This window comes from Hydra viridissima, unplaced genomic scaffold (genome assembly GCF_058129835.1).
Source record: "Hydra viridissima isolate aposymbiotic clone 2 unplaced genomic scaffold, HvirCarnegie_v1 scaffold_3, whole genome shotgun sequence".
NCBI classification, from domain to species: Eukaryota; Metazoa; Cnidaria; class Hydrozoa; order Anthoathecata; family Hydridae; genus Hydra; species Hydra viridissima.
The window spans coordinates 12,173,851-12,190,634 of NW_028324302.1; the positions used below are offsets into that span (position 1 = coordinate 12,173,851).

General features: G+C 28.9%; 2 protein-coding genes across 4 annotated transcripts; one reads left to right on the forward strand and one right to left on the reverse strand.

The window, feature by feature from the left end:
- Window positions 1-2,973: 2,973 nt before the first annotated feature.
- Window positions 2,974-4,857, forward strand: LOC145180239 (cathepsin Z-like). The gene is made up of 4 exons (XM_080055097.2): window positions 2,974-3,635; window positions 3,722-3,957; window positions 4,072-4,272; window positions 4,352-4,857. Exons 1-4 carry the CDS (start codon window positions 3,514-3,516, stop codon window positions 4,696-4,698), a joined length of 906 nt encoding a protein of 301 aa, XP_079911223.2. The 5' UTR covers window positions 2,974-3,513; the 3' UTR covers window positions 4,699-4,857.
- Window positions 4,858-6,323: 1,466 nt separating this feature from the next.
- Window positions 6,324-15,691, reverse strand: LOC145202425 (BLOC-3 complex member HPS1-like). Of its 3 annotated transcripts, XM_090081737.1 has the most exons (8): window positions 15,032-15,691; window positions 14,123-14,806; window positions 13,440-13,673; window positions 11,432-11,596; window positions 7,728-7,843; window positions 7,296-7,547; window positions 6,937-7,224; window positions 6,324-6,837 (listed from the first exon to the last, which is right to left on the reverse strand). In XM_090081737.1, exons 1-8 carry the CDS (start codon window positions 15,275-15,277, stop codon window positions 6,660-6,662), a joined length of 2,163 nt encoding a protein of 720 aa, XP_089937863.1. In that variant the 5' UTR covers window positions 15,278-15,691; the 3' UTR covers window positions 6,324-6,659. The 3 variants fall into 3 exon arrangements, 1 of the variants encoding a protein (XP_089937863.1); XR_016450712.1 differs by lacking the exons at window positions 6,324-6,837; window positions 6,937-7,224; window positions 7,296-7,547; window positions 7,728-7,843 and adding exons at window positions 10,878-10,928; window positions 11,121-11,189; XR_016450713.1 differs by lacking the exons at window positions 6,324-6,837; window positions 6,937-7,224; window positions 7,296-7,547; window positions 7,728-7,843 and adding exons at window positions 10,878-10,950; window positions 11,121-11,189.
- Window positions 15,692-16,784: the final 1,093 nt, after the last annotated feature.

The following is a 16,784-nucleotide window of genomic DNA, read 5'->3' on the forward strand; positions in this document are numbered from 1 at the left end:
TCTATTCTTTATGTCTTTTAATTGTTAAAACCTGAAAATAACACCTATTTATATCATTTGTATATCATTTACATGTTATTTACATTTGTTACACCCCAAAAGATAGATATTATGAAATTGAAATCACAAGAAGAACTTAAAGCACAACTTCTGATATTCAAATTTTTTGCTATTTACATTTGCTACTTACACTAATTTAATTTTAAATGGCAGACAAATTATGTAAATTATTTAGGGAAATTTTTTAGGGAAATATTTCACGGTCATTCAGACGCGCCAAGTTATTATACGCAAGCGCAGTGACAATTATAAAATATAGAATTTTAAAGATGGCTACGGTCGTTGGTTACAAAGGGAGTATTAAATTTGTAACCATATATTTATAATTTTATGCAACACGTTCATATTTACTTTGTTTCTTAGAATTAAATTATTATAAAGATAGTTTGTATGTTGAAAAAAAAAAATTTATAATAACATTTAAATGTATCAATAAACAAAAATTTCGGTTTTTCGCCGACAATTATTTAGCTATCTAAGGCATTACTTGTTTATAAAATTGTAACTCTTTTTCTAATTTTCTGAGCGTAGAAATTTAATAATTTTTTCGTTTTAAGTTAGATAAATTGTGTCTAGATTTGAAACTGTATTCATATCTAAGAATACAATTTTTTTTTTTTGTTAAAATATATAGTTCTTCTTACTTATAAATTTTACTATCTATGACAGAGTGTATTTTACTATGACAGATAGATACACAGTATCCCAATGACATAGTCTATGTTCAATTCTTAATTTATAATTAAGTAGAGCTATATTAAAATTAATAATAATACAGGGTTCATGGCACTCACGGAAAACCTGGAAAACCAGGGAGAAGTTTTTAAAATTTAGAAGATCAGGGAATTTTTCTTGAAAATCTTTAAAATCAGGGAAAACTCAAGGAATATTTTTTATTTTAATATTTAGATTGAAGTAACTTTACAGTATCCAGTTTTTAAATCTTTTTTAATATTGAATGTTGCTCACTACAATGGCTTTACAACATTTATAATAAATAGTAGCTATATTAGATAAATGAATTACTATAGTAACTATATGTTTTGGGAACAAGGATTCAGTTGCAAAAGTAATATATCCTTTAGCATAAATAGGGGAAAATATAAACTTTCCACGGCACGAACTCAGGGAAAAAATATTTAAAAATATAGGAAAATCAGGGAAAACTCGGGGAAAATGGATTTTCAAAACTGCCATGAACCCTGCCTTAAATACAAAAATATTAGAATGCTAATCAAAAAATAAAATTTAAAGAAAATATAGTAGCTCAATAAAGAAAAATAATTCTAACACAGGTAAAAATTTTAACTTATTACAAACTAGTAATAACTCGAAAGTTCATAACTTTGTAAAACTTGTTATTGTTGACCTGTGAAAATGTTAATTTTCATCAACAACAAAATTGTAACCTGAGATGAATTCAAAGCATCAAAAAGATAAAAGATTCGTAAAACTTCTTAAAAAATTTCTAATTTTAACGCTCAACTTTTGCAAAATATTACTTTAAAATGTATAAACAAACGAAAGTGTGATACCTTTAAAAGTAACTAAGTGTTAATCGTAAAATTATACATATGCATGTCAATTTTCGTAGATTCTATATAAAAAGGTACCACTATAAGTATTTTTCCCAAAAATTGTATTACAACAAAAAAACAAATTTATGCAAATTTATGCAAATAAATTAGTGGCGCTACTGCAGTTTCTCCCCTCCCCCTCCCCCCCCCCCCAATTTTTTTTTTTTTTATGATTGATTACGATAGATAATTTTATGCTGATTCAAAAAAATATAAAAACATAGACCTGAAAATTAACGGAGAGTGCTCTAATTCGAAGTCAAAGTTGTAAAAAATCCCATTAAACACCCAATGTAACGGTAATTAATTTTCGTTAAAAATGAAAGCGTTTTGAAGAAAAAAATGGCGAATATTAGGGTTTTTAGTGGAATATAATAACTTGGCGCTTTTTGGTAAAGTTTGAATGACCGTGATTTCTAGTTATCTTTTTAAATCCAGAACCTTGAGTCAATAGAAATAGAAGTTGATAGATATACTAATGAATTTAATCGCTAGCGATATTATTATTCATTTTTAAAGCCAGAATTTGAACATGAAGTAGCATTTTACTTTTTTTTGGTTCTCAATACTTTTTTCTATATCACTCTACTCTTAGCCTTGTCTTCATACCACTCTACTTTCAGCCTCTTTTTCATACCAGTATTTAAAATAAACTAATGATTTAAAAAAATAAAAAAACCAAAAAAAGCCTCAGTTAATGATTAAAAAATAACTCGAATTAATTTTTTTTTTAATTTTTAATTTGCTGTTTTCATTTGTCTTTCGTACATATAAAAACTTTACAAATACAAATAAAGTTTTTGAAAGGAGATTTCATGATCTTATTTTTAGAACCTGTTAAAATCATAAAAAAGGATTCAAATGCAAGATGCAATATTTATTTACTTGCTACTAAGTAAAGAGATCTTTAAAGATGGGTAAAGATAAACCGATTTTAAATATATACGTAAAGCATAAAAAGTTAAGAACATTGAGGTCATGTAGACATAAAACTCTCATTTTATTTAAAAAGTTGCTTGCAACGAGTTAAACGATCCGCAAAGTTAAACGGAATGTATATTTCCTGCAATGAAAAGACTTTGTAATTTAACTTTCTATCCCAGCAAGCACATAACGTTGAAACAACGTTGAAACAACGTTGTAACAACGTTGATCAACGTCGATCAACGTTATTTCAACGTTTTTTCAACGTTGTGTGCTAGCAGGGATCTTATCCCCCCCGTGCAACATTTGTATAATTTAATTAATTTTGAATAAATGTGTAATAAAGTTGCTGTATGGCTTTTTTTGTCAAAACAAATTTTGGCCTTATATAGGGTTCCAACGCTTTTGGAATATCTTGTGGAAATAATACCGATGTGTTTTCTCTTAGTGATCTTTTCGTCATAAAAAACACCAAGAAATTTTGTAACGGAGTCTCTCCTTATTTTAACTTGGTTCATGAGAATGTCAAGAAAGTTTGGGGTAGTAATTTTTTTTTTGCAAGTGAATAGGAAACTTTCTTTCAAATAAAATTAATTATTTTTGGGCAGTATAACTATTCCTGTTTGATATAATTTATCACGAGACTTGTAGAATTCTTTCTCAGAAACTATTATTTATAGCGAACAATTTCAAAGTCCAAATGCAGATTACAAAATCAATATTAACAGCGATGGAATATTGCGATAGAGCAGATTGCAATATTAACCAGTGACAGAGCAGCTTGAATATTTAAACAAAAGCTCTTATATGAAAAACAAATAAAAACACATTTAACACAATTCTAACAAAACAAGAAAATATCTACGTCATTAATGCATAACTTTAATCACATGACAAGAAGTACAATTTAAAAGTTAAAAATTTAGGTAGATAAAGTAAATTAAATTTTGAAATGTTTAGATTCAGCTTTGTTTTTGTTAGCGCCTTGGTTTCGGTTGGTGCAAGCGCGTTTCGTCCAATAGGACACAAACAATGTTATATCCCCGAAATCGATGAAAATATTTCTGAAGTGATGTAAGTTGAAGTATTTTTAAATAAAAATTTGTAAGGAATTGTTATGAATTTAGCTCATTTGTGTCAGACAATATTTATTAATTTAGAAAAACTCCCAGACCACACGAGTTTCTTCATATACCAAAACTGCCTAAAAATCTAGATTGGCGAAATGTTAATGGAACTAATTATGCTAGTACTACTCGAAATCAACACATTCCTCAGTACTGCGGCTCATGCTGGGCACACGCCACAACAAGTGCACTTGCCGATAGAATAAATATTATGCGTGGAGGTGCTTTTCCGTCTGCATTTTTATCGGTTCAACACGTACTTGACTGCGGTATGCTTTATCAGCATTGTAGATTACTCATATTGTAAGCATGAAGCATAAAAATGCAATTTTTCGATACAATTTTGCCCGATATATTTAATACGTTTTAATTTCTTGGTTCAGGCAATGCTGGTACATGCCACGGTGGTGGCAATTTAGCTGTTTATGAATATGCTCATAAAAATGGAATTCCAGATGAAACCTGCAATAACTATCAAGCAAAAGATCAGGAATGTAATACATTTAACCAGTGTGGAACATGTCTAACGTTTGGAGAATGCTTTATTGTGCAAAATTACACCAAGTTCTTTGTGTCAGAATATGGTAAGTCATAATTGAGATATTTTAAGCTTGATATCTCACAGTTTGTAACTTTAGTAGGTTTTTTATCTTTTTTTTTCAGGTCGTGTCTCAGGACGTGAGAAAATTATGGCAGAGATCTTTCAACGGGGTCCAATTGCTTGCGTAATTATGGCTACTCCGCTATTTGATAAATATAAAGGCGGCATATATAACGAATTCCATGCTATTTCTACTGCTAATCATGCAATATCTGTTCATGGATGGGGTGTTGATGAAAATGGAGTTGAATTCTGGATAGGTCGAAACTCATGGGGAGAGCCTTGGGGTGAAAGAGGATGGTTTCGCATAGTTACATCTGAATACAAAAATGGAAAAGGAGGATTTTATAATTTAGGCATAGAAGATGACTGCGCATTTGGAGTTCCTATTTTACCTGCTGGTTGGTAGTGTGACGTGCTAATTAGTAGATTATGCTGGTTGGCAATCTTGGTTGGTAAATAGTTTACCTGTCGGTTGGCGTTTATCACCTTTTTATATTTGTTATATTTGTGCATGATTTGCGCACTTTTTTTAAAGTTATTGTTTCATTAATTTTTAGTTCACAAAGCAGTTTCTTTTTTTTCCCCTCGATATTTAAGCTGTTGCTTTTAAAGTTAGATTAAATTGTCCCAAAATCAAAAAAGAGTCCTATAAATTAGGCCTCCACTTTAGCCGCGATTATTAGAGACTTTTTCAGTGTAAGTTAAAAAAAATTCAAACAAATTCAAGCAACTTTTTTTTTTAGCTCTGGTTAAAAGCAATCACAAAAAGGAAAGCTTTAGTATTTTCATAATAATTCCAAGAGAATTCTTTTAAATTTAGTTGGCTGAATACAAAATCTCACAAATTATATTGTCAAGGTGTATAAATGGAGATGGAATTAAGCTGATTCAAGAAAAAACCTAAAAGATTTTTTTCAAGGTTTTACTCTCAGAAAAAAACAGTCCCTTTCAATCTAAAGAAAAGGAGAACGTCTGTTTGAAAAATAGTACCTGTTGGACCCAAAATATTCAAAACAATTGCACAAAAGCAATAAAACATTCACTTGCTTCATGATTTGCTCGTAAAGCTGTCTTAAGCTCGTTAAAAGTTAATCGGTTCGAAACAAAATGCTTCTTTTTTACAGCAGTGTTTCGAGTAATTTCTAATTATATTCACTTGCACAACTACTAATTCTTTAAAACCTTCATTAAGCGTAATATACTTGACATTTAAAAATTAAATTTTGAGTTTTTCTGTAACTCCAAAATGTATTGGCTTCAACTAAGTTTGCTGTTGAAATATTAAGCAGAAAAGATGCAGCTGTAGCCGACAGGAGACACCATAATAAATTTAATGATTAAAAATGGCATAATCTAAATATTGACGTCAGCTGGAAATTGAAAACATTGAGTAAGAATTGGATTGTTATAAGTCTTTTTAAATACTTGAAAGATCCCATTGTTATTTCAACACTTCAAACGATGGCACTGGCATGAAAAATCAAATGCAAATTTTTGGTGTGTCAATAATGAATTTATAATTTTGAATGAAGTTGAAGTAATCAATGTAAATCAAGTATGCACAACGCAATTTCACTCGAAGAACAATCAAAATATAGTTATAACGTGAAATGCTTAAATCAATTATTTAAATAGTTTAAAAAGCAGTGAAAAGCAAACAGTACCAAGCATGTCAAGCAAACTTGTCAAGCATGTATAGCAAACTTACAAAAATTGTATGACACCGTCATTGCAATGAAACCATTATCTGCAGATGTCAATTGTGCATTTTCAATTACCGTTAATTACTGCGATTTGGTTCGAGTTCATTTAACTGATCTATCTAATAAGTCTCGCTACCATCTTGGTGCCCAAAAATATTATAATTATGGCCTATCAAGATGCAAGAAGTCAGGAATTATGCAATCTATAACTATATGGCTTTAAAAGATAAATAAGCGATCGGAGGTAAAGAATTAAACGATCAATTATTCCGAAGTTATAATAAAATTGTTTTTGGTCATTTGAACGCTGAATATCAGAATAGTTAGCTTAACAGACACTTGTTAAGTGCAATTTAAAAAATTTAATATATAAATTATGTAAAGAACTGTTTTAAACCAAAAAACTAGCATATTTTAACAAAGTATGACTTAAAAACTGTATTTAGACTTAAAAACCTTTTTTTTGAGAAAAACGTTGTAAATAATCAGAGTCGCTTCACGTCGCTTCACGTCACGTTTAATGAATGCAACAAGAAAACAACAAGAAAAGAGACCACACCTTGAGTAAAATTAGTGTTTAAAATTGAATTTTTTTTTTTTAAAAAAAAAAGAAAAACTCTTTTTTCGATTTTCTGTTAAGTATAAAAATAAAATTTATAAAAATTTAAAGCAAAACTAGAGATGCATTTGCCTCGTCAGATGCTTCTCTTAATGTTTTAGCAAGTTTCCTACACGAGTTAGATATGAAATTATTGCTCACTACACCAAGATGCACACATACAAGTTCGTAACAGTACACGTTACCACGAGATTTTGATGGGAAAAGATGCTGGATAGCATTTCTAAAAAATACCGCTTAACTAGTTAAGACGTCAAGTTATCGGTGGTGAAAGTTTTTTTTTTAATAGATAACTTTTGTAAATTAAAAAAACAGGACTCACCTGTAGAAAGAACCTGAAAGTACTCCAGTTGGTTGGTCATAATGTAGGTCTTTCAATGAATGTTGAGGATATATAGGATTCCCATTCAGGTCTTCAAACCAAATGAAATAAGAATAACTAAAATCCCCATCGTTCATCATTATAGACGTATAGCCTCTCGTCAACATTGTCTCGACGTATTGCCAAAAGTCCCATACACGTTGCTTTATAACAATATAGCGATTTAACTTATTAGATACAGAATCGGTGTTTATAGTGATAGTTGGTGCGATAACACGATTTGCATTTCTATGAAAATATAAAAAAAGTTTTTCATATTTTTTATATAAGTTAACTATCATTGAAGTACAAGAACTTACCTATTAGTGTAGATAAAGTGAACAAGGGCAGGGAATTCATTTTGATAAGTTGTCATTGTGACATTGCTTGCACCTTTAACATCGAGGAACTTGTAACAATGATTTAACTTGCGGATAGCTATATCCTTAAGTGTGTTGATAACATCTTGATTCTCGGCACCTGATAACTTTCCTTGACTGTTGTTTCGAATGAAAAGAAACAAAAAAAGTGACTTGGCAGACTTTAGAAACTCACTTACAGCAGACTCCAGCCTAAAATAATAATTTCAAAAAATGACAGCAGGTACAAGAGTAGAGCAAGCAAAAAAGCGGACCATCAATTGTTTTTCATTTAACTTGTAACCTAATACACCAACATAACTTTAAACTTTTAGGCACTTGTTACAGTGCATATTTTACATATTATTTTTTACAAATACATATTATTCTTACTTTGTTGGTAGATTTTCTGCTTTTACATCATCAAGAAGTAATTCTTCGAAACCAGTAAGTTGTTTCCATTTTGTAACAAAGTTGTTAAATGCTTGTTTTATTGGTTTTGATTGAAACTACAGAGAAAATTGTTCAATAGTAGAAAGATCTGCTTCAGTGCTTAGATGATGATAATTGATATATTACAGATGATAATTTTAGTTAAGATTAAACATGAATATTATTGCAAATAATCCATATATGTTTATGTATATATTTAACAACATTTTAAAAAGAATAGTAATAATAATTAGTAAATATAAGAGAACTTATCTCCATTTCCAAAATAATTTTTTTTGTGCAAAATTTCTGGCAATTAAAATGGATTAATATTCTATTTATTGTGACACTATGAAAGCATATGACACTATGAAAGATGGCAAAAAAGCATGTGACACTATGAAAGATGGCAAAAAGCTTGTGACATTATTAAAGATGGCAAAAAGCATGTGACATGAAAGATGACAAAATTATATTGAATATTTTATTTTGAAAACTTTGTTTAAAAATGTTTTAAATACTTCAAAATGATTACAATCATGTTTGCATTTGATCTTAAGATTTACTATTAACTTTAAGATTTGTTATCAATCTTATAAGATTAAGATAAAGTGTAATGCAGATGACTACATTCATCAAAATCATTAAATCTGATCATTTTAAAATTAACAACTTTAAAGATAATCTGTTAAAGTAAATCTGATCATTTTAGTTAACTCTCAATTTCAGATTCAAGATCACCTTAAAGGAAATGCAATGATAAAAAATTTAACAATAAACAACAACAGGTATTTTATCAATATTTTATTTAATCTGCCAATAAAAGAATCAATAAATGAACACCTTGATTTTAGTAAGATAAAAAAAGAAGTTATCCTTTGAAAACTGTCTTGGTACTTTAATGTTGGTTGATTGTTACTCCAGAAAACTTGCGAAGCACAACATATGCTAACAAAAATATTTGCCAACAATTTAAAATAATGGTAACAATGATGTTAAAGATTTGATAACTAGGTATTTGAGCAATATTTCAAATACCATAAGTCTAGGTTTTTGATATTGTCTTATTTAAACTAAATATTTACTTAAACAGAATATTAAGTTAGAAGCCTATGTATGAACATGTTAGGGTATTTACAAACATAAGTCAAAATTGGTTTGTATATGCCCAGCATATCTGAATTTCATGTTAAATTACTTAACTTTTTATTTGTTTGTTTGTTTTATGTATTTTTACTTTAGTGGTTATCATAAAGACATTGGAAAATATAATTATTATTAGATATAAATAACTATTAGAAAAACATTTTCTAATTTTTTTCTAAAAGTTAGTAATAGTTCTAGTAGTAGTTATAGTTCTAGTAGTAATTATAGTACAAAATGTGCAATAAAAATCAAAGAATAAAATGCTGAAATGAGAAGCTTTAAAAGTCAAAAAGTTGATTTACTTCCTTAAACTGTGTTTTCTGGTAAAAGTTCGAGATGATTTTATGATTTTTAATTACATGCGAAACAATTAAAACTATATTTTCTGTTGTTTATAGTTTATTATCAAACACAATCATTAAATCCAATTATCTGGGAAAACACAATGAAATACAGTATGCTGCATAAGAAATATAAAAATCTCTTAAGGTAAAAAATAAGAAATGTGATGTTTAAGACTATGATTTCTTTGTATCAGTTATATACAATTCTATCAATATATTGATGTAAGTTTTGATGTTATTTGAGAAATGCCAGTCATTAGCCATTTTTACTTAAAAAAAAAAACTGGCCATTTCCACAATGCCCAAAATTATTTATAAAACTCCTTTTGAAAACTGATTCTTTTGATTGAAACCTTTTTTTCAAGACAAGTAACAAAATCATTTATAATATAAAATTTAAAAATGGTCAATTTGACTTAAAACTTTTTTTTATAAATAATTATAAAAAATGAGACTAAAAATGATAAAGTGGTAAAAAAACAACAAACAAATTTCATTACTGAAATTTTACAACTTAACAACTTTTAATGTATGTTTACAAGTAATATTTAAATCTTTACTAAAATGTCTAAAATGTTAAACCAATTGTCAGTTATTATAATACCACCATAATTAAATTTATCAAAACCAGAAGTTTTGGTTATGTATACCTGTCAAGATCCTTATATTGATCATAACATCTGAAACTATATGAAATAAAATCAGTTAAAGTGATATTGAGATTTTTCAATGCATTTTGAGATTTCTATGTTAACACATTTGAGCTTGGGGTTTTGCTAATTTAGGTAAATTCGAACTTTCCTTGATCATATTCTTTTATAAGAACATTTAAGAATTTTGAAGAGCATTTTGAATAGTACCTTTTAATTTGATGGACCAACTGAATAATTAACTTTGTTACTTCTTTTCCATGAAATAAAACCCAAGCTGTCATAATTCATGTCACTTTGAGAAATTATAAAGTATGCCAGATCACTCAGTGAATTGCATTCTTAACATAATCAAAGTCAAAAAGAAAGTTCTTCTTCCACTAAAAGTTGACTTTTGAGTCAAGATAGATTTAAAAAATCTTTTACCAGATGATAACAGTAAAAAAGGTGATATCCCTAAAACAATGAAAATGCTTAGATTTAGTTTTCAGCAAATTACCACAAAAACACATCTGAGATTTTGTTGTCCAGTACAAAGATCTTTGAATCATTATTTGTTTAAAATCACATATTTAATTGATTTTTGTTGTTTTATTTTTGAAGCATAATCTTAAAACTTCTAACTGCAACTTCTATTTGTCATTTTCAGCCGTCAAAAATTATTAATTTAAAAAACCTGAATATTCTGAATGTTCAAATATTTGAGCAATAATCAGCATCACTTTGTTGTTATTGTAGTCTTTGCAGAGGCATAATTTAAATGTTTCATCAGGGGTATCAGCTAAACAAATTTTTGGTAAATATCTGCATCTTTTGTAGAATGTTATTTTTACCATAGTTGAAGTCTTAAAAGGTTTAAATAACTCTGTAGCTTTTCATAAGTTGGAACAGGATATTTGAACAAGAACAACAAAAATGAATTAAAAATAATATTGTTAACATTGACGATCAAAATTTTCCACCTGCTCATCTTTTGTAATTGTTAAAATATTCTCAACTTCTGTTATATGTTGTGTCAATATCTAAATATGCAGGAAAACTAACCTAAATAATGGTATAAAAGAAAAAAAAAAGAAATACATTATATATCTAACATCACATGACATATCAGCAACAACAAACTATAAATATGCAGATCCAAAGTTAGTTTTTTGAAACTAAAAAGAATAAATTAAGTTTTTTTTCATAGAAAAATTTTTTAAAAGAGTTTTTACCTTTTTTTTGTTGCTATTCTTGCAATAAAATGACCAATGTCACCCATGAAGGTATGAGGTTTAAAAAATCTATTTATAAATTTATATTAACTCTTGTGTAAATGTCAACTTTTTATAAGTTTATGCACTATAATGAACAAATTAATGGCGCTCCTTCCTGTTTTGTTAAAATGATGAATTTAACTACATTTAAAATATCCAAAGCATAAAATTAACACTATAATTTTTAATTAAAGAAATAAACTATCGCACACAATAACATTAACAAAAGAAAACTTTGCTGAAGGAGTAAAATAAAATAACTACCTTACCTGTATACATTTATGCAAGAAATCATTTATTTTAATAACATATTTGCTAGAATCCTCAAAAAGACGACTCCTTAAAGATGGTAGTTTATTATCAAACTTTCCCAAAATACTAGATAGCTTCTCCAAAAGAACTTGTAACAGTGGAGCTACTTTGTAAAAATGAGTCTAAAAAAATAAAACAAAAAAAGCAAAAGCTTTATTTACCTTCTTTGTAAAAGTAATAACTCTTTTTGGTTGAAATAAAATAATATATGTATTTTAAAATGTTATAATATTGAAGCAATATTTTTTAAATTGTAGGGAATCCAACTTTTTAACCTTAAAAAGTTATAGTGTAAATATTATGTTAAGTTGAAAAATAAACCTCCAGTCATAATTCATGAAGAATATACACTTAACCGCAAAATTAACACACCACTTATACATTTCAATTTTAATTGTTGTCAATATTATCATATATTTTGACAAATATATTAAGAATAGAACACATTAACACAATTATTTTCATGATAATAATAAAATTGACTTTGAGGATGGTGAAAAAAAGAACCAAAAATATGGTTCGTTTAACAAAGTAAAGTAAAATGATTATTATTATTAGTATGCACACTAATACAGCTTAAATTGAAACATTTTTGACTTATCAATAACTAGTGTTACCACCTCTTGATGTTATTACAGCCTGAAAGCGCCTTGGCATACTTCCAATTAGAGATCTAATTGTTTCTTAAGGGATATCTTCCCACACACAGATAAGAGTTTGTTGCAGCTCATCTAGGCTGCTAGGTGGTGGATGTTAGCTTCTAAAACAGCGTCCAATTATGTCCATATAACACAGCGTCCCATTATGTTCATATCTGGACTTCAAGCTGGCCACTCTAAAACTTGAACATTAACACTACTTAAGTATTCAGTAACAATGTGCCATATGCGGTCTAGCATTATCCTGCATAAGAAGGAATCCATCTCCAATGTACAGTGCAAAAGGTACCACAAAAGGCTCTAAAATGTCTGCTATGTGTAAGTAAGAAGTCAGGCATCCACCATCAACGATAAAAAGCTCTATGCGAGCTGTAAAAGATATTCCGCCCCATACCATCAATGAGCCACCTCCATGATAAGTGGTTTCTCGAATATTACAAGTGAAATATTTTTCATTTGGTCTTCTGTACACTCATGGGCAACGATCAAAATTTACAAGGCAATACCTTGACTCATCTGTAAATAAGACCTGCCCCCAATCATGTATTTCCCAATTCATACGCCTCCTTGCAAAAGCCAGTTTGTTTCTTCGGTGGTCTACAGACAATCTGGGACTAGTAGTTTCTGCCCGAGGTCATAAATTTAAAGCATGAAGTCTTCTTCTTATGGTATCTTGACTAACAGCAGTTCCATGAACCTCAGCAAGTTATATTTAGAGACTTTGTGCAGTAGTCAACCATTCTCTCAGTGTTCGAAGCATTAAGAATCAGTCCTCCATGGCATTACTAGCTCATGGTCTGCCTAGGCCAAGACGTCTAGCGTGATTATTGGTCTCTGCAAACCTTTGTAAAACCCTGCCAACTGTTGTATGAGACACATCTTTTATCAAGTTCACGATTTGTTAATCCTTCATTGGACAAAGTAACAATTGCAACACATTCATCATGACTCTTTGAAATTTCATCTAGAATGCTGCATGGCAAACAAGTGTTGCTCAAATGACAGTTATCTTTTCTACTTTTAAATTTTCTACTTTTTAAAAACAATTTAAAACCAATACATACTTTTCTTTTAGAAGTGAGGTTTAATTACGGCAAAACATGCTACTTATGAAAAGCTGCTGTAATTTCAAAATTATATAAGAGAAATGGAATAAAACCTACAAAAGGCGTAACAATGTTATCATCTTTGTAATTGATAAATCCGGGAAATGCATAATACTTTTCAAAATAAGCCAGAATTTATAAGTGGTGCGTTAATTTTGTGGTTAAGTGTATTAAAAAAAAAAAAAATTTTTTTTTAATACCTGAGACAAAATAATTAAAACTATTTTTTTATCCAACAAAATGAATTGAGCAGTGTGCGGGGAATAACTACAATTATCTGTTTGTAAAAATAGAAGCTGCTGTGCCAAAGTTTTATCTTCCAAGAGTGAATCTTTCCTGTGCTGACTTATGTCTGACACTGCATAATCAAGAGCTTTATTTATTTCATCTTCAAAAGAGTGCCTAATGAGGTCAATTGTTACATTGTCCACATTCTATAAAAAAAAAAGGTAAGTTGTAACAAATAATATACTTGATATAATTCCCTAGTTAGTAAGTTATTGAATGCGCTTAAATGAAGAAGTTGTAATTTCTGTGAAAAAGAATCCAATTTTGAATGATAAAAAAAAATTGTTTTGATTCCAACAAGAAAAAATTCCAAAAAGAAGCTAAAAAAAAAAATGCAATTGATCAAAAGTAAAATTTCATTGAAAATTACTAAGAAACCATTTCTTAGCACAATATACTTTTCAAATTATGCATAAAAATTTAATTAAATGTATCCTTAAATTAGAACTGCCAGTTCAAATATCAAAAATCTCTTTTGCATTTTTTGATATGAAATCAAAGCAAAAATAAACAAACAAACAAAAAAAAATGCATAAAACTAAATTTTCAAAAAACTACCTTCAATGTATAAAGACAATACTTAACAATAACCTACCAGATCAGAACTATCAGATTCTTGTTCATCCTTTTTATCAATCACAATTGGAGTAGGAGTAAAAAACTCATCTCCATCTGAACTTGATACACCATCCACATCATCAAGAGTACTGATTGATTGATGAATAAAATTAGATTGAAAAAGTTTTTCATCACCAACTTGTTGTGAAGGATTCTCAATAAGTTGAGTAGGTGTTCGGTAGATACTATATGGCAAGGTATCATCATTATAGTTAAAATGATATTTAGCAAACAAAATCAAAATCAAAACATCACTGGTTTGAAGTTCTTTTGAACATTTCCCAGAGTACAAAGAAAGAAGTTTATTGTTCACAAAAAGCAACATATGCATAACATTTCCATCCCTGTTGGCCTTAAGGAACAGATCCGAAAGCAACGTAAGAGATATTTGACTCAATTGTTGGTTTACATTTAGCCTTTCAAGGGATTCAACAAGAAATATGTGTTCTTGCTGACATAAAATCACCCAGGTTTTAAGAATTTTATGCCATAAACTCCATGTCTTTTGGCGTGATGCTATGTATGGTGGCTTAAGCTCCTCAGATATACAAGGCCCATAGAACGCATTTAATAAGTAATAAAATGTAAGAATCTTCCTCTGTAAGAATAATTCACCTTCTTCACCGTCACCACATATAGAAATAATGAACAGACCAGGAAACTTAAAAAAAAAGATTCTTAAAGAAAAGTTGAATTGTTAAAAAATCAGAAATTTATTTGTAAACAATTTAGAATCAATATAGAAGCCTTAATTGCTAAGAATTGAATAATTTTTACTTCAAAATAATAGTTTTTGTAACAAGTAATAACTTTTAAATAAAATTAATAACAAAAAATACAAAATATAAGTTTACATTACATAAAAAATAGATAGAGCATTTCTCACTTGTTTCATCACAAATAAAAATCCATTTTCACATGTCATTCTTCGATATCCATTGCTAATTTGATCCATGTATTTATTAGAAGTAACTAAAGGACAGTAAAGATGCTCGGCAAACATAACTATATCAACTTCATTTTCTGAAAAACCTTGCTTTTTTGCATGCAAGTAAAGATGTTCTCTAAAATCCATATCAGTCCATAAGTATAAAAGATCAGGAAGACCATTGAAGACAGCAAGGCACTTCATTTAAAAGCTGAGTTTTTACTTTCCTAACCAAAGCTCTTCTGGCTTGTTTATATACTGTTTTTGGCCTTTTACTTTCTTCCTTTTTTTTTTTCGTTCAGATGGACTACCTCATAAAAATTAAAATCATGGCATTCAATGAGGGGTTTTTTATGTCAAAATCTATTGAAAATTTGCAAAAAAAAAAAAATCTCCTTAACTCAAGTTTTTTTATGTTTATTGACAACTCCCTTATACCCCGTTCATACTGACGATAAGACATATTTTAACTGTCGTATTTTAAACGCGTTTTTCATTTTACTATTCTCATTAAATTAAAAATTGGTTTTAATTAAAACACACAACGTTAAAAGTTGTTTAAATAAAACAACGTCGCGAGGTTGTTTTAATTGCGTTTTATTTCCCTGAACTGTTTATAAACTGCGGACACGGCTGTCGTGGATCATAATAATGCCAACCTAGATGACTTAAGAACGCCACTTATATGGGGCGATAGCGTAGTTACCCTGTGATGCAAATTTTGAAATCATTTTATTTTGTCTGCGGAAAATAACTTCATTTGAATGTTCAAATTGAGTGAAATTTTGACTTCATAGTGCCTCAATAAAAACACCTGTTAAATGAGAACCACTCTATATAATTTGATAAAATTTGGTGCAAATGTTGCCTACCACCACACCAAACTTTGAATAAAATTTCAGTCGGATTGGTTCACGGGTTACGGATTTATGGCAGCTTTAGTTTAAATTTTGTTAGTTTTTTGCTACTTATTATGGTTAAACAAAATTGTGGTTATATGAGTGTTCTACTATGTAATATCAACAATTTTTATTTGCTACATGTGCCGGTTTTACTTCATAGACCAAAATATTGGTTTGCTATTTAAAGCGTGCTTTGACTTGGCTTATGCATAGCGTGAAAATTTCGTCATTTCCTAAGGTATAAACTACTGCCAAAATGCAAAGAGATCCTAAATAAAAAGTACAAACCTGGTCAAAGGACTACCAGATGGAAGAACAAAAAAAAAAACGTATCTGTTAACAAATTCTTATTGACTGTTGAAACCTTCTTAAAGACAGTTACTTTCAAAAATAAGTGATAAAATAAATATTTAAATCCTACTTTTTACATTTTCTTACCATTAAATAGCATCTGATTAAAATTTAAGACTTATTTTTTGATTTTCTACACAAAGAATTTATTAATAAATAGCTCAATATACTCTATTAGTACAAATACTCTACAATACTATTTTTAAATATAATATAAGAGTTCATAATTTTTAAGTTAACTGCATATAAGGATTAAGTTGGTTAAAATGTTCATTATAAACCGAAAGCTGCAATTTTCTTAAATTCTTCTTTAAAGATGCTTACTATTCAGACCAGTTATACAGCATAACAATCTTTCTTTGTACTCTGGATGATTATTGTTTCACTTATACCTTGACCAATGTTGATAAAAATCTTGATGAGCAGTTTCGACAGTTTGTTCACTATAGGGTCCCAGG

Coding starts and splice junctions, on each gene's coding strand:
- LOC145180239 (XM_080055097.2), top strand. CDS start 3,514: ATGTTTAGATTCAGCTTTGTTTTTGTTAGCGCCTTGGTTTCGGTTGGT. Junction 3,636..3,721: donor GAAAATATTTCTGAAGTGAT/GTAAGTTGAAGT, acceptor TTATTAATTTAG/AAAAACTCCCAGACCACACG. Junction 4,273..4,351: donor GTTCTTTGTGTCAGAATATG/GTAAGTCATAAT, acceptor TTTTTTTTTCAG/GTCGTGTCTCAGGACGTGAG.
- LOC145202425 (XM_090081737.1), bottom strand. CDS start 15,277: ATGAAGTGCCTTGCTGTCTTCAATGGTCTTCCTGATCTTTTATACTTA. Junction 7,548..7,727: donor GCAGAAAATCTACCAACAAA/GTAAGAATAATA, acceptor TTATTATTTTAG/GCTGGAGTCTGCTGTAAGTG. Junction 7,225..7,295: donor CACTTTATCTACACTAATAG/GTAAGTTCTTGT, acceptor ATATTTTCATAG/AAATGCAAATCGTGTTATCG.